The 22,401-nt window shown below is 46.6% G+C and overlaps 1 protein-coding gene across 2 annotated transcripts in view; it reads left to right on the plus strand.

Annotated features, from left to right (window-relative positions):
* The window catches only part of LOC143930367 (uncharacterized), an 87,971-nt gene that overhangs the window by 42,328 nt on the left and 23,242 nt on the right, over nucleotides 1–22,401 (plus strand). For both annotated transcript variants that reach the window (XM_077454641.1, XM_077454642.1), the window contains one exon: nucleotides 2,125–2,376. In XM_077454641.1, coding sequence (XP_077310767.1) covers nucleotides 2,125–2,376 — 252 coding nt within the window. The remainder of the gene's footprint in view (nucleotides 1–2,124; nucleotides 2,377–22,401) is intronic.

Raw genomic sequence — 22,401 nt, forward strand, 5'->3', positions numbered from 1 at the left:
GTTAGTCTGGAGGTCTTATAAAGGGGCAACTGCAGCCAGGGTGGGTTGGCAGTGCCCAAAGAGGTGGTACTGGGACCAGTAGCCACAGGAGGAATAGTACAAGCTAGACACTAATATTTTTGAAACACAACCAAAGGGCCTCAGGGTCCTGCTCATAGTGGGCTCCTCTCTTTGGACAACTCCTTTGCAGACAATATAGTCTGATATGGTCGCTTTATTGATGATCTGCTGATGGTGTGGGATGAGGATGACTCTACATTTTTTCGTTAATGTTAATTAACTTAATCTTCAGTTTACAGTCTCTTAACTCTCTGAGCATTGACTTTCTGGATATCTCCCTGTGTGGGGATCCAGATACTAAAGAAACTATATCTATATACTATACACACCTTCACCTACAGAAAGCCATGCTTGGGAAATACTACTCTTTTTGCCACCAGCTGTCACCTATCCCACACCATTCATGCAATCCCAGTTGGAGAATTCACTCTGGCATCAGAAGAGCAATTCCTTTGAGCCCCTTTCAATGCAGAATGCCAGACTATAACTATACGACTAGACCAAAGGGGCTATCCCAAAACAGTTGTACAAGTAGAACTAGATAATACTAGGGCCAAGAGTAGAGAGGATCTTCTTTCTAATGTTTCAGCTAATACACAAAAAAAAAAAAAAAATAGAAATAAGCATTTATGTATGGGGACAGATAGGAAAAACAATTGTTTGGCAACATTTGTAACCACCTTCTCAAAAGAGTACCATCAAGTTGTTAAATAATAAAGAAAAATATTCCCATCCTCTACTCAGACAAAAGTCTCTACAAAGTATTAAAATCAGGCTGTCATTTTTCTAGAAGACGAGCACCAACCTTGGGCTCCTTGATGTCACCTAGCTTATTTTCATCCAAAAAAATACATGGGTTCTCATATACAGGTTGCTATCCAGCAACTTTAAAATGTGCAGATATTGTCATGTTAATTTATGCACTAAATCTTTCAATTCAGCAACCACTGGAGAAAGCTTTGACATTAAGCAATATATTCATTGTGAAACCAAGTATTTAGTGTATCAGAGCTGCTGCATTTCTTGCAACCTGCAGTAAATTGGATGCACCACACGTGCTTTAAAAACAAGAATAAGAGAACATTATTGTAATCCAAATGCAAAGAACATTTCAAATGTCTCACATCATTTTAACCTCTTCCCGCCCAGCATATAGCATAATGATGGCCCGGGTGGTGGTTCAGTTATCCTAACTGGCCTCTTCCCGCCCAGCATATAGCATAATGATGGCCTGGGTGGTGGTTTAGTTATCCTGACTTGCTGACTTTGTCAGTGCCAAGAAAAAATAAATAAGGAAGTGATGGTTTCAGAAGAGGGAAGCAAAACAATAACACACATAATCCTATTTGTGCACATTTGAAAACTTGGTGCTACTCCCTCTATCTTTGCTGCCCTAGGCATTGACCTGCAAGTATAATTTGGTAAAAACAAAAAAGCACCTCTGCATATAATACAACATAGGACAAAACAAGAAATGTTTTACAAAATGACATAATACAAAGCAGATTCAAACATAACATAAGATAATAATTTAAAAACAAATCAAACAATGTGGGCACTGATTGGCTGTCTATTATGTTCTTTAGATGAACTTGTCTAACACAATTTTATTTAAAGGGATTTAACTTGCAATGGTGCTCTGGGTAACAGAAACTTTCCTATAGAGAGTGATACTTAAAGGGGTCCAGCTATAAAATAATAATAATACCATTTTAAATGTTTTGTTTCACACTGCATCTGGAGGTTTGCTCGGCCGAAACATCCATCATCCATCCATCAGAGGTCAGTGGGAAAAATGTCCCTAACATTTAACATTGGTGGTCAGAAGAAAGTCCAGCAGTGGTGGACAGAATGCTACCACTAAAGATTGTTGGTCTCATTCCCCATAACTATGTAAACATCATCAAAGGGGAGATCAATCAACCACCACTCAAGGAATCCCCTAGAAACCTCTGGAGGAATCCTAGGGTTCCACAGAACCCTGTATAGAATGGCTGGTCTAGAGGCTTTTGTATGTTATTTTTTTTAAATTATGTATTAATATATATATTTTTTTTCCTTTAGGTGTTCCTCTCCTTTATCTGCCAGCTGCTGATTTTTTGTGTCTCTGTTTCTGGTCTTGCATTCACTGAGAACGAAAGGCTTTACGGGTTCAGTTACGACATTGAAAAAAAGCCATGTGAAAGTCTCCTAAATAGTGTTGAGTCTAGCAGATATCAATCTGGTGGTCTACCAAAGAACAGCTATGGCCAATATAACCAAGACACCTCAAACTGGAACCTGAATGAATGCCAGGAAACTGTCAATCTATTTATGGTGACAACACTTTATGAATGGCCTTCATTTTTACATACTTTTCAAAGCCTAACTCCAGAAAACATTTCATCATTTCACTTTTGTGGATTTTGGAGTTGACATCGCACAGATGTCACAAATGAATATACCAATAATTAGTGAAAACTATTTCCTTCAAATATAAATATAAAAACAGAGTACAATCAAAAGGCTTAAACAGAATACATCGTCTTCAATAATATAGTTAAAACATTATTTACATTTAAAAAATATTGTATTAAAAAAGATTGAGGTTCCATTTCCAAAACCATAACACGTTTCATCTAAATTTATACACAAGCTTATCCATAAAACTCAAGAGTGAACACCGTTAAGGTGTATTCTATTTAACCTTATAGTACATACCTGTTATGATCTAAATCATATCTTCTTTACTATAAGTCATGTATAACATCAAATGAGTCATTAAATACTGTTTGGAAATTGCTTGCTTCACTTTCACCATCCATCTATAGTGAGTACTAGCCTTAAAGTGGTTGTAAACCCTTACAACACACTTTGACCTACAGGTAAGCCTAGATTAAGGCTTACCTGTAGGTCCAAGAAATATCTCCTAAACCTACACGGTTTAGGAGATATTTGCTGAAAGATAGGCACCGCTGTCTATGGCGCATGCGCCTTAGACAGCGGCGCGCAGGCGCACTGAGCGCGCTGCCATCAACGGTGATATGTGCGGGAGCTTCGCTGAATGACAGCAGTGGAGCAGCAAGACCCACCGAGAAGATGGATGCGCCGGACTACAGGGGACAGCGGTGACTTTGCTGGCTTTTGTGTCAGGTAAGTGACACATAATGGACTACTATGCAATGCATAGTAGTCCATTATGCTTTACCTTTGCAGGGAATGAAAGAGGAAGTAAACTCATCAGGGTTTACTTCCTCTTTAATCCAAGGTATCGAGTGTGATTTTTGGCTGTGCTCTCCTTCCTATGTTATCTGTATCACTTTTCACACTCTTAAGTGCTGGAAGGTGACTGACAGCCACAGCTGTACATGTTTCCCTATAAGCAGGTGTAGAAGGGGGTGTGTCCATTCCCTCCACTCATACCAGGTAGCTGAGTGTAATCTGAGACCTATGTGTCATCCGATTCTTGCCCACTGCCTTCTTATGCTCATAAATGATCTATATATTTGAGAATTTTAATGGATGTAGGCTGCAGATAAATAGGTACAAATGATGTAGGGGATTTGCTTCCTTTCTGTGTATCAGCTGAGGATAATCCCTTCAGTAGATATATGTAAGGGTTTACAACCACTATAAAGCTAAACCCCAGCCTTCCTTTATTCTTGCACAGTTGAACGGACACCGCTACTCTACTGAAATAGCGTATTCTTATTTTATTGCACACTGTAAGCTTCCCAAAGTGTGCACTATAACCTGCAAGGTATGAGAAAATAAAATCATTCTCTCCTGATTACACTACAAGGGAGTGGAGATTGAGATAAGGGACTTTTTGATTATGGCACATTCAAAGTCAGAATTTATTAAAAAGTATACATCCCTTATTTGAAGACATAATAAAAACAAATATGGTCTTTAAAACCACAGACAAAGTTTAATATACTGTATGCATTGATGGAAAAATTGAAAGGATGTTACAGTATCAGCTTCTGTCCACAAAAGATGAGCATACAGGATCAACATGTTTCACTATTAAGGCTTTGTCAGAATCCATGCCAGCAACAAGCAACAGAAAGGCTACATATATTAAAATTGAAGTAGATAAGATGATATTATACCTTAAATTGTACTTTCTGTTTAGAGTACAACAAATGATTACATATGAGAACTTATGGAGGACACAAGTCAGGGGAAAATTATTTCACTTTCTCATGTATCTTTAGTGGGATGGTGCCTAAAAAAAAACAGTATTTTTTGCTTCATCCACATGATTGTTTCATATTTTTTTGCGGTAGTTTACGATTAAACATTTTTTGATTTTATCATGTTTCTAAATTTGTATATGCCCCCATGACCACATTGGGGAGATTTTTCTTCATTCCTTTTCATACTGTATAAGAAATGAGGACATTGGGGCTGGAAGGAAAGACAGCAAAAAGGGTGCCCCTACTAGAGACATTTCCTGTCACTTGTTAGTACAGACATTGAGAGGAAATCTCCCCAAAGGGGATGGAACTGGTGAAAAAACAAAAAGTCTAATTGATGTTCTTACATTTACAAGCTCTATCAACACTAGATAAAATGTTTTGCATGGAGTTGGGTTCTGAAAAAAATATACCTTTATCAAACCATGTATGTATGATTGTAACTACACTTCTATCCTTGCACTCTGGGCATTATCAGCAACAGGGGATTCAACCCTTCATTGGGCATTTGTTTTTATAATGTTATATAGTATATTGCCAATATTATTGCTTATTCTTGATCCATCATCCTCCAACCAAATTCAAATAATTATGTAACATCACACATAATCATCATTCATCACCCATTATTATTTGAGTAAGGTTGTTGAGGTAGCTAAAGTAAACATGGCTTTGACTGGCCATGTACTTAGACCTTGGAAAATGTAACCACTTCAGCCCCGGACCAATAAATAGTGATGGACGAACGTTTCGCCCGGCGGTCGTTTCGCGGCGAATTTCCGACATTCGCGGTCCGCACGTTCGAACGCCTTTTTTCCGTCGTTCGCCGCGGCGGACTTACGTGTTTAATGTATACAAGAACTTTAACCTTTGGTGACACGTTTATCATGTGATACAGGACAGCCAATTGAGACATGACAGCACATGGACACTTGGACATTCCCCCTAACCTATAAATACACCCGATCCGGTGGCCATTTTACATTCTTTCTTCTGTTACGATAGGGACAGGTTCCTGTGTGGAGTAGGGAGAGATAAACCACTAGCTATTTGGTACACAAAAGTTCTTTTCAGGACTGGTATAGGTGTTAGGTGTTGATAGGTTTGCTGTGCTGCTGATTCTTGCAGCAGCCTGAGTGTCTTTTGTTAGTTTAGAGAAAGGGAAAGGACGGTGTATGCTACAGGGACAGCCAGATTAGTCTTTCATCATCATCATCATCATCATCATCATTAGCTGTTACTATCAAGGTCCACAAAAGAGCTGTTCCAGTAACCACTAATCGTTCTCTTTTTTTGCCAATTTGTATAGGGACAGGAAGGAAGCAGTGTTGTCAGGCAGTGAGGGTAATTTTAAAGACTTGCTGTTATTATTAGTTCCACAAAGGTTCTTTTCAGGACTGGTATCAGTGGTACAGTAATAGGCTTGTACATGTATAATATTCTTTCTTCCAAATATAGAAAGGATATTATACTTGACTGCTGCCCTTCTGCTGCAGTCTGCTAAACATTCACAACTCACTTGTTCCACAAAAGTTCTTATAAGGACTGGTAACTTGGTATAGGGTGCTACGGTACATAGGCTTGAGTGCGGTACAGTCTGCTGTTCTGTAAGGACCGCTATCGGTCCACAATAGATAGGGTTGACGTGCACCACTGCTGACCGCTGCCCTATACTGCAGCAGTCCTTCAGCGGTATAGGGACTGACGTACAGTCTGCTAATCACTAACACACAACCTGCTTGTTCCACAAAAGTTCTTATAAGGACTGGTAACTTGGTATAGGGTGCTACGGTACATAGGCTTGAGTGCGGTACAGTCTGCTGTTCTGTAAGGACCGCTATCGGTCCACAATAGATAGGGTTGACGTGCACCACTGCTGACCGCTGCCCTATACTGCAGCAGTCCTTCAGCGGTATAGGGACTGACGTACAGTCTGCTAATCACTAACACACAACCTGCTTGTTCCACAAAAGTTCTTATAAGGACTGGTAACTTGGTATAGGGTGCTACGGTACATAGGCTTGAGTGCGGTACAGTCTGCTGTTCTGTAAGGACCGCTATCGGTCCACAATAGATAGGGTTGACGTGCACCACTGCTGACCGCTGCCCTATACTGCAGCAGTCCTTCAGCGGTATAGGGACTGACGTACAGTCTGCTAATCACTAACACACAACCTGCTTGTTCCACAAAAGTTCTTATAAGGACTGGTAACTTGGTATAGGGTGCTACGGTACATAGGCTTGAGTGCGGTACAGTCTGCTGTTCTGTAAGGACCGCTATCGGTCCACAATAGATAGGGTTGACGTGCACCACTGCTGACCGCTGCCCTATACTGCAGCAGTCCTTCAGCGGTATAGGGACTGACGTACAGTCTGCTAAACACTAATACACAACCTGCTTGGTCCACAAAAGTTCTTATAAGGACTGGTAACTTGGTATAGGGTGCTACGGTACATAGGCTTGAGTGCGGTACAGTCTGCTGTTCTGTAAGGACCGCTATCGGTCCACAATAGATAGGGTTGACGTGCACCACTGCTGACTGCTGCCCTATACTGCAGCAGTCCTTCATCGGTATAGGGACTAAGAGTTTTGTCACAGGGTCATTTAAAAAATGACAGGCAGAGGAAGAGGCAGGCCCTTCCGCAGGGGTGGTAGGGGTAGGGCAGGAGCAACAGGCTTGAGCCAAAGTGGGAAGTTGCAGAAGGTGCGTTCAATTACTTTAAAGGATGCACCAGACTTGGTTGAGTGGCTCGCTCAGCCTTACTCTTCTGCACCCTCCTCATCCTCTCGATCTGCACCCTCTTCTTCACTCTCTGCTATGTGCACCCCCAAAGACACTACCACCAACAACACGACCACCACCACCACCACCACATACCTTCCGCTTGAGTCACTGGAATTATTTTCCGATCCATATCAAGAGGACATTTCTGATGCGCAGCCACTCTTGGTATTGGATCAGGAAGAGGAGGTAGCAACAAGCGCTACTCAGCAGTCTGACGACAGTACCCAGATCAGCCCAAGGAGGAGGTTGGTCCCCGGTGTTGCTGCCTACTCCGAGATCTCTACTTATAGCGGTGGGGAAGGTGACGTTGATGATGACGTGTCTAGTGATGTCACGTGGGTGCCCACAAGAGAGGAAGAGGAGGGGAGTTCAGAGGGAGATATGGACCAGCAGATAGGGAGGAGAAGCAGGAATAACTTTTTTTTTTATGTAAATAGTCTTTATTAAGATTTTTCAAAGTACAAAAATACAAGAATACAAGAAACATGAATCAAAGGGCAGACAGAAAACGGCTTGCCCAGTAATTAACATATGTCAATTTCACATTGTCTTAGGCCTACTGGCAAGAAGTAAAAGAGGAGAAAAGTAAAATGAAATAAAGAATAAAAAAAACAAAAAAACAAAAAAAAAAAACATAGAAAACAGAAACCCCAAATCTCAGTTACAAGATTAGAGTTCAGTGATGTGAGTAAACCAATCAATGTAAAGTTCAACAAATACACAGGCCAGGGAGTGTCAGACTGTGAGTCAGACATATCGTAGCTCGAACGTAGGGTGGACATCCGACATCCCTGGGCTGCAACAGTATCATCATATCAGTTAAAACATTATTCTATCGAATATTGTACACATTGGCAATTATAATAGGGGGCACAAGAAAGGGGAGCAGAAAAGGGGATGGGGAGGGGTGTAGTCGGTCTAGTTCAGTCAATCTGGTGGGAGATGCCAGTCAGTCCTTACGTTTGTACCAGGATGTCCAACATTTCCATTTATCATCAAAATACTTTTTGTTTCCCCCTGCAGCTGCTATTAGTGACTCATAGGTATAATGGGTCTGCGTGGTGGAAAAGACCTCGGCTACGTCCGGGGCTTTATTGTTCTTCCATTGCCTAGTAATGAGAGACCTGGCAATTATCAACACGTGTGTGACTACTATTCTAAATTCTGGAGGAAAATAATCTATTCCCAGATTTAGTATGGCCAGGGCCGGGCTGGGGGGGGTGATAATGCCCGTGATACTGGAGATCGAGCGGAATATGGAATTCCAGTAGCTAGTGAGATGTTTACAAGTCCAAAACATATGGAGTAAGTTGCCTACTTCCCCACAGCTCCTCCAGCACAGCGGAGAACCATTCCCACCAAACTGGGCAACCCTGTATGGGGTAAGATACCACCGCAGGGCAATCTTTTGTGACAGTTCCCAGTGGTTCACGCATTTAGAGGCTCTATATATCCACCTAAAAGCCTCCTTCCACTGTGGAATAGTGAAAGTTGACTGGAGGTCGGCTTCCCATTTGAGATAGGGGGGTGATTTAACAAAGTCCATTTTACATTGAAATAAATTATAAAATAAGGAGATACCTTTAACAGATAAAAGGGTCGTGTGAAAAAATTGCCAGGCTTCCCTTGAAAGGCGAATGGTGGGTGTAGTAACTGATTTACAAAAATGGTATATTTGGTTATATTTATATTGATCAGATGGAGTTAAGTGAAAACGAGAACGAAGAGTGTCGAAGGGGATAAGGGAGTTTCCATCATATAGGTCAGAAATAAAGTGTAGTCCCTTTTCCTGCCATTTCGTGATTGATAGGTTGGGTATGGTCTGTTGCAAGGTCGATAAGGGTATTGGGATGGAAGTCAATTTGTCCGATGGCAGAGGAAGGTTTAAAAAGGACCTCCAAGCCTCTAGGGAGGCACGGAGAGTGGGGGGAAGACTATGTGTTGGAATTGGATGTAGGACGTCAGCCCAAAGCAAGTGTATAAGGTCCTTGGTCGGGCTCAGGGCTCGTTCGACATTGCACCAAGGGGTGTCTTCCGGTTGGTGGAACCATTTTCGCAGTTGAGTGAGAATGGAGGCTCTATAGTAGTCCCGAATGTCGACCAGACCCATCCCTCCGGCCGATCTATGTTTGACCAGTAAAGGTTTTGCGCATCTAGGCCTCGAATCCTTCCAAATGAAATATTTAAGTAGAGAGTTAAGAGCCTTAATATGCTTCAATTTTAACGGGATAGGTAGGGTCCGGAAGACATACAGTACCTGAGGTAGAAGTAGCATTTTAAATGTAGCAAGTCTACCTGACCAGGTGAGTTCAGTATTGGCCAAGCGTTTGGCTTCTTTAGTAAGCTTGTCTATGAGGGGCCCATAGTTAGCGTCTGCTATCGTCTTTAGATCAGTAATTTTTATGCCCAGGTAAGTTATACCCTCTTTGTTCCAAGTGTAGGGGAAAGCGTTTTGCAAGGATTCACAAAGAGAGGAAGGAAGTCCCAATGGAAAAATAAGCGATTTCGTGCAGTTGACTTTATAGTAGGATATATTACTAAATTCCATAAGTGTGCTGTGGGTGTAGGGAAGAGAAGTTCGTGGTGAGGTTAGAAACAGGATGATATCATCCGCAAATAAATTAATAACATGTGACCCGTGCGGAAGGTTGAAGCCAGCAATATTAGGGTGGGTTCTAATCCTTTCCGCCAGGGGCTCCATGAGTAAGTTAAAGATAGTAGGAGATAGAGGACAGCCCTGTCTAGTACCATTAGATATAGAAAACGTGGTCGATAACATATTGGACGTATAGACTTGTGCACAGGGGGATGAGTAGAGGGCCATTATGGCCGATAAGATAGGGCCTGTAAAGCCATATTTCTGTAATGTAAGTCTCATGTATCCCCAATGAATCCTGTCGAATGCCTTCTCCGCATCCAAAGAGAGGAGCAGAGAAGGCACCCGACAGGCCCCAGCGTATTGCATAATGTTAATAACTCTTCTTGTGGCATCAGAGGCCTGCCTACCCGGAGTGAAACCCGCCTGGTCAGCACTCACCAGACCCGGCAGGATCTTGAGCAGTCTATGTGCAAGGATTTTCGCATATAGCTTAACATCAGAGTTAAGTAATGAAATCGGCCTAAAGTTAGCTGGTGAAGTGGGTTCCTTTCCTGGCTTCGGGATGGTAACCACATATGCTTTAAGCATTTCAGCAGGAAACGAGGCAGAGGACATTGCTGTTGAAAAGACACTTATAAGTGTTGGGACAAGGTTGTCTGGGAAAGACCTATAATAGTCATTGGGGAGCCCATCCGGGCCTGGGGACTTCCCTAGAGGGAGAGTTCTAATGATCCTTCTAATCTCAGGTTCCGTAATAGGGGAGTTCAAGGAGTTAAGTTGATCGGGGGTAAGGGAGGGCAAGTTAATTTTTGTCAAGAACTCCCGTATAGTATTTTCATTCGGTTGAGGGGTGTTGGGGTCGTCCTTTAAGTTATAGAGTGAGGCATAATACTCAGCGAATGAGTTTGCTATTTCCTTGGGGTTATAGATTTTCCGCTTAGTTGGAGGGTGAATTAGGTACGAAATTTTTGATTTAATTCTTGCTGCTCTGAGCCTCTGGGCGAGAAACTTACCCGCCCGATTCCCAGAGGAGTAGTGGGACAGTTTGAAATATCTGACATGTTTGTCGAATTGTTCTATCAGTAGAAGTCTAAGATCCGAGCGGTGTTGGGCGAGACTATGCGCAAGCTGTAAGGTCGGGCTTATCTTATTGAGTGATTCTAAGGCCGCGTACACACGGGCGGACTGTTCGCCCAACCTTGTCCGCTGAACAGTGTTTGGGCGGACAGTCCGCTCGTGTGTGGGCTTTCAGCGGACAGTTTCAGCGGACAGTTGGACGGACAAAGTCTTTCGGAAATTCCGAAAAACTGTCCGCTGAAACTGTGTTTGAGCGAACAGTCCGCCCGTGTGTGGGCCTGTCCGCTGTACTTTCGAAATGAGCGGACTGTTCCCGCTCGGAAAGTCCGCCCATTTCGAGCGCGTGTACAGGTAGGCGGGGCCCGCGAAGGAGACGTCGCGGGCTCCGCCGCCTGGAATGGGCTTAAAGGGGAACCCCAACGCCGAAAAAAATCGGCGTGGGGGTTCCCCCCAAGTCCACACCAGACCCTTGTCCGAGCACGCTACCCGGCCGGCCAGGAAAGGGGGGCGAGCGAGCGCGCCCCCCCCTCCTGAGCCGTACCAGGCCGCGTGCCCTCAACATGGGGGGGTGCCTTGGGGAAGGGGGGGGCCGCGCGGCCCCCCCACCCCAAAGCACCTTGTCCCCATGTTGATGAGGACAAGGGCCTCTTCCCGACAACCCTGGCCGTTGGTTGTCGGGGTCTGCGGGCGGGGGGCTTATCGGAATCCGGGAGCCCCCTTTAAGAAGGGGGCCCCCGGATACCGGCCCCCCACCCTATGTGAATGAGTATGGGGTACAATGTACCCCTACCCATTCACCTGTGAAATAAAGTACAAATAAAAACACAACACAGGGGGAAAAAATATTTTATTGCACAGCCGGGGGTCTTCCGTCTTCGGGGGTCTTCTCGCCGGACTCCTCCGCTATGTGTGTGTAGCTCTTTTGCCAGCGGAGGAGTCCGGCTTTCTTCCTCCCCGCCGCCGGCCTCTTCTCCCGACTTCGGGGGTCTTGTCCCCCTCTTCGGTTCTTCTGCCGGGCCACCGCGCCTGGTCCGGTGGCCCGGTCTTCTGTCGCCGTCTTCCGTTCTTCTGTCGCCGCCTTCGGTTCTTCTGCCGGGCCACCGCGCCTTCTTGTAGCTCTTTTACAGGCGGTGGCCCGGTCTTCTGTCGCCGTCGCCGCCTTCCGTTCGTGTTCTTCTTCTTGTTCTTCTCCAGGCGATGTTGACTCGACGAGCTCTCCGGCCGGAATGCCGGGGACGCGCTGTGCGGTCACTTATATAGTGACAATGGGGCGGGGTCACATGGTATATGTCACATGGGTTGGTCACATGGGTTGATGTCACATGGGGACTATGACATCGTAAGGGGGCGGGGTCACCATGTGACATCAACCCATGTGACATATACCATGTGACCCCGCCCCATTGTCACTATATAAGTCACAGCGCAGGGCGGCTCTGGCATTCCGGCCGGAGGGAGCGACGTGTCAACATCGCCTGGAGAAGAACAAGAAGAAGAACACGAACGGAAGGCGGCGACGGCGACAGAAGACCGGGCCACCGCCTGTAAAAGAGCTACAAGAAGGCGCGGTGGCCCGGCAGAAGAACCGAAGGCGGCGACAGAAGAACGGAAGACGGCGACAGAAGACCGGGCCACCGGACCAGGCGCGGTGGCCCGGCAGAAGAACCGAAGAGGGGGACAAGACCCCCGAAGTCGGGAGAAGAGGCCGGCGGCGGGGAGGAAGAAAGCCGGACTCCTCCGCTGGCAAAAGAGCTACACACACATAGCGGAGGAGTCCGGCGAGAAGACCCCCGAAGACGGAAGACCCCCGGCTGTGCAATAAAATATTTTTTCCCCCTGTGTTGTGTTTTTATTTGTACTTTATTTCACAGGTGAATGGGTAGGGGTACATTGTACCCCATACTCATTCACATAGGGTGGGGGGCCGGTATCCGGGGGCCCCCTTCTTAAAGGGGGCTCCCGGATTCCGATAAGCCCCCCGCCCGCAGACCCCGACAACCAACGGCCAGGGTTGTCGGGAAGAGGCCCTTGTCCTCATCAACATGGGGACAAGGTGCTTTGGGGTGGGGGGGCCGCGCGGCCCCCCCCTTCCCCAAGGCACCCCCCCATGTTGAGGGCACGCGGCCTGGTACGGCTCAGGAGGGGGGGGCGCGCTCGCTCGCCCCCCTTTCCTGGCCGGCCGGGTAGCGTGCTCGGACAAGGGTCTGGTGTGGACTTGGGGGGAACCCCCACGCCGATTTTTTTCGGCGTTGGGGTTCCCCTTTAAGCCCATTCCAGGCGGCGGAGCCCGCGACGTCTCCTTCGCGGGCCCCGCCTACCTGTACACGCGCTCGAAATGGGCGGATTTGCCTCCTCCTTACGTGGGCGAGTCCGTTCATTTCAAAAGTTGAGCGAACTGTTTGCCCAACCTTGTTCGTCAAACAGTCCGCTCGTGTGTGGGCAAGTCCGCTCATGCAAATTTTGAGCGGACTGTTTGACAAACTGTTTGCCGAACAAGGTTGGGCGAACAGTCCGCGCGTGTGTACGCGGCCTAAGGATCTAATCTTATGGAGAATTTGGTCAAGTTTTTGTGTCCTCTGCCTTTTTTCCCTTGCACATATTTGTAACATTACACCTCTTATATACGCTTTGTGCGCACACCACAACATCATGGGATCTGAAACCGACTGGTCATTTAAAGAGAAAAATTCAGAGAGGCTGGCAGCCACCTTCCCAGAGTGTTCCGCTTTTTGAAAAATACGAGGGTTAGCCCTCCACAAATACGCAGGGCCTGGAGTGTGCCCCTCCACCACCACGACAGAAACGGGAGCATGATCAGACCATGTAATATCATGTATGGTGGAAGAGGACACTGCCTGCAAAAGATGCTTATCAACTAAAATTAAGTCAATTCTAGAATACATATTGTGCCGTAAGGAGTGATAGGAATAATCACGCTCGTTGGCGTGCTGACATCTCCAAACATCAAACAGGTCCTCCGCATGTAGGAGAGGCTGAAGCGAAGGTGGTTGTCGTCTAGCTGTGGAGGTAGTGTCCATAGTGTGATCCGGTGTCAGGTTATGATCTCCACATATCAATACCGAACCATACTTGTTGGCAGAAATCTTCCTGTGAAGGCGTTTTAAAAATCGTAGTTGATGGGAGTTGGGTGCATACAGGTTTACTATAGTGTAGGGTTTGTTATTGAGATCACAGCTCAGTATGAGATAACGACCTTCCGGGTCAACTAGAAGGTCTTTCATGGTGAATGCGACTGAATCTTTGATGGCAATCAGGACTCCCTTTTGCTTTTTGGCACTGGATGCCATGAAGATGTGTGGAAAGTTTTTGTGGTGAAACCGGGGCACAGAGTCAGCCGCAAAGTGGGTCTCCTGGATGCAGAGAACATCAGCATTTAATTTAGCAGCTTCTTTCCAAAGAGAAGACCTCTTGGCCGGGTGGTTCAGACCATTAACATTAAACGAAACTATATTAATAGCCATCATTAAACAGCAGGATGATTAAAAGATAAGGTGGGTACCTGATGCACGATTCCAGAATGTCCCAAAGGTCCTCTTCTGTTGTGGAAAGGAGAGTTGCTGGCAGAGCGATGAGTGTAACGACAGGCCGACCGAGCAGGCCCTCTAGGAAGGGAGTAAAAAGGGGGGGAAGAAAAAAGAATAAAAAGAAAAACAAGCAAACAAAGTTCTGTAAAAAAGTAGGTGCAAACCTGCACGTAGAGGCATAACAATTGCCCATATTCAAGGGGGGGAAGAATAAACGCACTGAGTAGGGGATCTCAGTGCAACAGGAACACTATTGTTGAGAGAAGAGCATGTACACACCATGAGATGTGTAACCATGGCTGACTTCATTTGGTTTTCTTCTTGCGCACCACCTTTTGCCAATCCATTTGTAAATGGTCGTTAGAGGAGGGGGAAGCGCCATCTGAAGACGGGGCAGGGAGAATGTCCAATGACCGCAACAGCGCAAGGCCTTCATCAATGGAGGTGATCACAGTAGATTTGCCCTCGTGGGTGACTGTTAGTTTAACTGGGTATCCCCATCTGTACTGAATATTGTGGTTACGCAAAGCTTTAGTTACCGACAACAGGGATTTGCGCTTCTGCATAGTAAACTGTGAAAGGTCAGCATACAGTTGGATGCGGGCGTATTCTGCAGGCGGATTCTGTTGTTTGCGGAAAGCAGACATGAGTTGTTCCTTTGTTTGAAAAAAATGGACTCTCATTAAGACATCACGAGGTAAATTGTCAGGGAGAAAAGCAGGTTTGGGCAACCGGTGTATACGGTCTATTTGCAGTTCTGTATGGGGCAGAGAGGGGAGGAATGCCTTCATTAGGACTTGTGCATACTGCTGGAGTTGTGCAGGGAGGACATCCTCCGGAACCCCCCGTATCTTAATATTGTTCCTGCGGGACCTGTCTTCCAAGTCTGCGACTTTAGCTTTGAGCCATGCGACTTCTGCGGCTTGGTCACTGTGCGCATCAATCAGGGTATTATGCGAAGTGGCAAAGTCTCCCATTTTAGATTCAATATGGTCAACCCGTGAGCCCAGCTCCCCTACCTCCTTTTTAAAGTTGTTAAGGCAAAGAAGCATGTCATTGTGCATGGAGGTGCGGAGTGAGAGAAGCATGTCCTTCAGCGTTGTGTCAGATATAGGCCCATCTGTGGTGGGGAAGGCAGTGAAGGGGTCAATGAGTTCCCTGGTGTCATCTAATGGATCCCGGCCCTTGCTCACCTGTGCGGTGTCCAAAGCCATTCGTGGCTTGGATTTGGCTGGGCTGCGAGACAGCGGTGTGGAGACCTCCGGGGAGCGGCGATATTCTGCCTCTCCATTCTCCGGGCTGGTTGCTGCTGAGCTGTCTGATGAGGAGGCCGCGCGTGAGCATGGGCCGGCGCCATCTTGCCTCGGGTCGCGGCCTGCCCGTCGGAAGAAATCGTCCAGTTTCTGTGGAGCCACCGCTCCTCTCCGCTTCCTGGACATTTCACCCAGGTGCCCGGGTCTTCAGGTGATCAGTGGGGCGTTGAAAAGTCAGCAGTGGTAGCTGTATGTCGCTCGGTTCCCGTTGCTGGAGCGGAGCTGTGCTAGCAGACGTCCATCCAGCAGCGCGGTAGCCACGCCCCCCCCCAAGCAGGAATAACTTACATTGCACAGGAGGGACAAAGCAGACTGCAAATGTATCAGGAGCGAGTCATCGACCATGTACGGTCACATCTGGCGCTCCCAGGACACCGGCGCATGGCTCCGCAGTGTGGGCTTTTTTTAACGTGTCCGCTGCTGACAATAGCGTTGCCATCTGCAATCTTTGCAGTCAACGCGTTAGTCGCGGTAAGCCCAATACTCACCTAGGGACGACCGCCTTAAGAAGGCACATGAGCAGCCATCACCGAGCCCAGTGGGAGCAACGGAACACACAAAGCCACACTGCAGGCTCTCACCGTCCAGCCTCGTCTTCTACTTCTCCTTCTCCTCTCTCCTCACAATTGTCCTCCACTCCACCTTCCATCACGCCAAGCTCACATTTTTCTGCAAAAAGGCAGGCTTCCGTGGGCCTAATGTTTGAGCGTAAAAAAATGATGACGCCGGATAACCCTCTTGCCCAACGGTTGGCGGCTGGCTTGTCAGAACTCATAGCCCGCCAACTACTGCCATATAAACTGGTGGACTCGGAGGCCTTTCGCAAATTTGTGGCCATTGGAACACCACAATGGAAGGTCCCAGGAAGGAAGTATTTCTCAGAGAAGGGCATCCCAGAGCTATATGGCCATGTTCAGCGGCAAGTGAATGTATCTCTGGCACACAGTGTCGGTGCCAAGATACATCTGACCACAGACACGTGGTCTAGCAAACACGGGCAGGGAAGGTATATCAGTTTTACTGCCCACTGGGTGAACCTTCTGACGGCCGTCAAGCATGTAACCCGTGGCACCCGTGTAGATTTGGTTTTACCGCCACGGATTGCATGCAGGCCTGACTCTTCTTCTCCTCCTCCTACTCCATCCTCCTCCCTCTCCTCCTCAGCTGCCTCCTCCTTTTCCGCTGCTAGCGTCTCTTCCGCTGCACCGCCCAAGCTCCCCAGAACCTATTCCACATGCCAGGTGAGACGTTGCCATGCCGTGCTGCGTCTGTTGTGCCTGGAAGCAAAGAGCCACACTGGCCCGGCACTCCTTTCAGCTTTGCGTTCACAGGCAGATGAGTGGCTAACACCGCTCAATTTGACAGTTGGTAAAGTGGTGTGTGACAACGGTGCCAATCTGCTTAGCGCATTGAAACAGGGCAAAATCACGCACGTGCCGTGCATGGCACACGTCTTAAACTTGGTCGTGCAGCGATTCCTTGTCAAATACCCTGGGGTCCAGGACATCTTGCGGCAGGCAAGGAAAATCTCGGCCCATTTCAGAAGATCTTACACGGCCATGGCTCGCCTTGCTGACATTCAGCGGCGACACCATCTGCCGGTCAGACGTCTTATTTGCGATTGCCCGACGCGATGGAACTCAACCTTCTATATGCTTGATAGGCTGCTCCAGCAGAAACGTGCAGTTAACGTCTACCTGTATGAACTCTGCGAAAGAAACGGTTCTGGGGAGCTGGGTTTTTTTTCACCGCGCCAGTGGCTGCTCATGCGCGACACATGCAGACTTCTGCGGCCATTTGAGGAGATCACCAAACTGGTCAGTCGCAGCCATGGCGCCATCAGTGACATGGTACCTTATGCCTTCTTTCTGGAGCGTGCATTGCGTCGTGTCATTGATCAGGCTGTGGAGGAGCAGGAGCGGGAAGATGAGGAAGTCGCAATGCTGGATGAATTCCCAGGGGGGGCTACTCTATCTGAGACAAGTCAACAACAGGAGTCTGATGAGGAGTCAGAGGAGGATGGTGCCGGGGCGGATGAGCAGGAGCAAGAAGAGCATGCTTTAAACCTTTCTGGGATCCCTGTTGTGCGAGGATGGGGAGAGGAGAATGAAGAGGACGACATTATCCTGGATGATGAGCAGGAGCCAGGCCACCACACCGCTTCCACTTTAGTGCAAATGGGGGCCTTCATGCTCCAGTGTTTTAATAGGGACCCCCGTATAAAAAGCATGAGGGTCAAGGACCAGTACTGGGTGGCAACGTACTTAGACCCCCGGTACAAACACAAAATGGCGGAAATGTTACCGCCGTCGCAGAGGGCTGTCAGAATGCAGCACTTCCAGGCCTTGCTTCGAGAAATGCTGCATTCTGCTTTTGCGTGCGCTGGCAGAGGAGCAATTCCCACTCCCAGAGAAGGATTTGCGGGTACCAATCCAACAGCGCCTGCAAGAAGAGGCCGGTTTGAAGATGTGTTGGTGACTTCGGATATGAGGTCATTCTTTCAGCCGACCCATCGACAGGTGTCATCCGGATCCAGCATCAGGGAACGCCTAGACCGTCAGGTGTCCGACTACATTGGGTTAACGGCCGATGTGGACGCTCTGAGGAGTGATGAACCCCTAGACTACTGGGTGGGCAGGCTTGACCTCTGGCCAGAGCTTGCCCAATTTGCAATCGAACTGTTGGCTTGCCCCTCATCCAGTGTCCTGTCCGAAAGGACGTTCAGCGCAGCAGGGGGGATTGTGACCGATAAGCGTACTCGCCTAGCTCACGACAGTGTTAACTACCTCACATTTCTAAAAATGAATGAGGCATGGATCTCGGAGGAATTCAACACATGTGACCAGTAGACCATGTATATGTCTATAAACTATTTTTTTAATCAAGCACACAGACCTTCTTAATTCATTTGGCTCACTTCCTTGACCCAAAAAAGCACACCGTACTATATGCCCCTACCCTCCTCTTTGAAGAGGTTGAGCGGTGTCATATTTCTACTGGGGCTGCTTATGATATCCCTGTGCTGTGCTGACTTCCTCCTGGGGGTTCTTATTATGAAGGGATCACACTATCCCTGTGCTGTGCTGACTTCCTCCTGGGGGTTCTTATTATGAGGGGATCACACCATCCCTGTGCTGTGCTGACTTCCTCCTGGGGCTGCTTACGGTGCTGCTGTCAGTGCTGTATGTCACGGTGCTGCTGTCAGCGCTGTATGTCACGGTGCTGCTGTCAGCGCTGTATGTCACGGTGCTGCTGTCAGCGCTGTATGTCACGGTGCTGCTGTCAGCGCTGTATGTCACGGTGCTGCTGTCAGCGCTGTATGTCACGGTGCTGCTGTCAGCGCTGTATGTCACGGTGCTGCTGTCAGCGCTGTATGTCACGGTGCTGCTGTCAGTGCTCTGTATTACGGTGCTGCTGTCAGATGCCTCTATCACGGTGCATGTGTCATTCCGGTATGTCACGCTGCTGGTGATCATCTCCTGCACCCTCTTCTTTGCCTACCCTGGTCCCTGACCTTCCCTCTCCTCCATTGCCTTCATTAGCTCCATAGTCCTGAATTGTTAGAACAATTTCCCAAATAAAATAAAAATGCTTGTAGTTATCGATCCCAAATTCACCTCATACATGTATTATGTCATTGTCCAGATGGTGGGACTACGTTTTACCCCCTAATAATTACCACGTGGCCGCAAATTCGACATGAAGGTTTGCAAAGTTCGCCTCCCATTGAAGTCAATGGGGCCCGCGGCGAACGTTCGGTTTCGCGAACGTTTGGGTCCGTTCGCATTTCGCTTTCGCGAAACGTCCCGTCGGAAGTTCGTCCATCACTACCAATAAACACCCTAAGGACCAGAGGTCTTTTTCCAATTTCGCACTGCGCTGCTTTAACTGGTAATTGCGCGGTCATGCAATATTGCACCCAAACAAAATTTGCGTCCTTTTCTTCCCACAAATAGAGCTTTCTTTTGATGGTATTTGATTGCCTCTGCGATTTTTTTTTTTGCGATATAAATGGAAAAAGAGCGAAAATTTTGAAAAAAAAAGATATTTTTTTCTTTTTGTTATAAGAAAAATCGAATAAACTAAATTTTAGTCATACATTGAGGGCAAAATTTATTCAGCCACATGTCTTTAGTAAAAAAAATGTCAATAAGCGTATATTTTTTGGTTTGCGCAAAAGTTATAGCGTCTACAAACTAGAGTACATTTTCTGGAATTTACACAGCTTTTAATTTATGACTGCCTATCTCATTTCTTGAGGTGCTAAAATGGCAGGGCAGTACAAACCCCCCCCAAATGACCCCATTTTGGAAAGTAGACACCCCAAGGAAATCGCTGATGGGTATGTTGAGCCCATTGAATATTTATTTTTTTTGTCCTAAAGGAATTGAATAATGACAAAAAAAATAAAAAATTTTTACAAAAAGTTGTCACTAAATGATATATTGCTCACACATGCCATGGTTATATGTGGAATTGCACCCCAAAATATATTCCGCTACTTCTCCCGAGTATGGGGATACCACATGTGTGGGACTTTTTGGGAGTCTAGTCGCGCACGGCACCCCGAAAACCAATCACCACCTTTAGGATTTCTAAGGGTGCAAATTTTTGATTTAACTCCTCACTACCTATCACAGTTTCGAAGGCCATAAAATGCCAAAATAGCACAAAACCCCCCAAAATGACCCCATTTTGGAAAGAAGACACCCCAAGCTATTTACTGAGAGGCATGTTGAGTCCATGGAATATTTTATATTTTGCCACAAGTTGCGGGAATATTACAAACTTTCTTTTTTTTGCACAAAGTTGTCACTAAATGATATATTGCTCACACATGCTATGGGCATATGTGAAATGACACCCCAAAATACATTCTGCTGCTTCTCCTGAGTACGGGGATACCACATGGGTGGGACTTTTTGGGAGCCTAGCCACGTACGGGACCCCGAAATCCAAGCACCGCCTTCAGGATTTCTAAGGGCATACATTTTTTATTTTACTCCTCACTACCTATCACTACCTATCACAGTTTTGAAGGCCATAAAATGCCAAGATGGCACAAACCCCCCCCAAATGACCCCATTTTGGAAAGTAGACACCCCAAGCTATTTGCTGAGGGCCATGTTGAGACCATTGAATATTTTTTTTTTGTCCCAAGGGATTGAATAATGACAAAAATAAAATAAATTTTTTTTTTTACAAAAAGTTGTCACTAAATGATATATTGCTCACACATGCCATGGTTATATGTGGAATTGCACCCCAAAATATATTCCGCTACTTCTCCCGAGTATGGGGATACCACATGTGTGGGACTTTTTGGGAGTCTAGTCGCGCACGGCACCCCAAAAACCAATCACCACCTTCAGGATTTCTAAGGGTGCAAATTTTTGATTTAACTCCTCACTACCTATCACAGTTTCGAAGGCCATAAAATGCCAAAAAAGCACAAAACCCCCCAAAATGACCCCATTTTGGAAAGTAGACACCCCAAGCTATTTACTGAGAGGCATGTTGAGTCCATGGAATATTTTATATTTTGCCAAAAGTTGCGGGAATATTACAAACTTTTTTTTTTTTGCACAAAGTTGTCACTAAATGATATATTGCTCACACATGCTATGGGCAGAAGTCAAATTACACCCCAAAATAAATTCTGCTGCTTCTCCCGAGTACGGGGATACCACATGTGGGGGACTTTTTGGGAGCCTAGCCAGGTACGGGACCCCGAAAACCAAGCACCGCCTTCTGGATTTAAATCTAAAATGCTACCAAAAAAACTGTTAGCGATCGCAGGGATCAGGCCTGACTCTGCGATCGCTGCAGTTATGTGTTTAGTGTTTTGTAAGTGACAGTGATCGATCGATACTGCACTTGGGTGGGCTGGGCAGAGGGGCAAAACGCAGGTGCTAGCAGGTATCTGGGCTGATCCCGCTAACAATGCGTTTTTTTGGAACCCTGAACTGCTGGGGACGCTAGTATAGATCTGATCAGATCAGATATTGATCTGTTCAGATTCTATACCACTACGGGAGGTGTATGCTTTGCGCGTGGGTGTTAGCGGTACTGGCACTAACCTAGCGCTGCCTGGGGCGACGCAGACCCTGACCCTAAAACCTAATTGATATCACCCGCCGGGTGATCAGGGGGTTAAACCTTTATTGGGTAATAAATGGTGGGTGCCCTGATGCTATAAAAAGCAAACTAACCAGAGTCACCCATAACACTTATACGGTGATCAGTGGTGAAAGGGTTAACTAGGGGTAATCAGGGGGTTCAAATTTTTATTAGGTAGTATATGGGGGTCCCTGGCGCTATATAAAAACCTGACGGGGAACCTAAATAACTAACTGGCTAACCAGCGTCACCAGTGACACTTATACTGTGATCGCTGGTGAAAGGGTTAACTAGGGGCAATCAGGGGGTTAAAACCATTTTTGGGTAGTATATTGGGGTACCTAGCGCTATAAAAACCTGGCGGTGCACCTAAAAAAATAACTAGCTACCTAGCGACAGTAGCGACACTGATGCAGCGATCAGAAAAATTATCGCTTAGTGACACTGGCAAAAGGGGGTGAAAGGGTTAACTAGGGGCAATCAGGATGTTAAAACCATTATTGGGTAGTATATCGGGGTACCTAGCGCTATAAAAACCTGGCGGTGAACCTAAAAAAATAACTAGCTACCTAGCGACAGTAGCGACACTGATGCAGCGATCAGAAAAATGATCACTTAGTGACAGTGGCAAAAGGGGGTGAAAGGGTTAACTAGGGGCAATCAGGATGTTAAAACCATTATTGGGTAGTATATCGGGGTACCTAGCGCTATAAAAACCTG

Source organism: Lithobates pipiens, unplaced genomic scaffold, assembly GCF_037356315.1.
Source record: "Lithobates pipiens isolate NorthernLeopardFrog02 unplaced genomic scaffold, aLitPip1_a1.2 Scaffold_25, whole genome shotgun sequence".
NCBI classification, from domain to species: domain Eukaryota; kingdom Metazoa; phylum Chordata; class Amphibia; order Anura; family Ranidae; genus Lithobates; species Lithobates pipiens.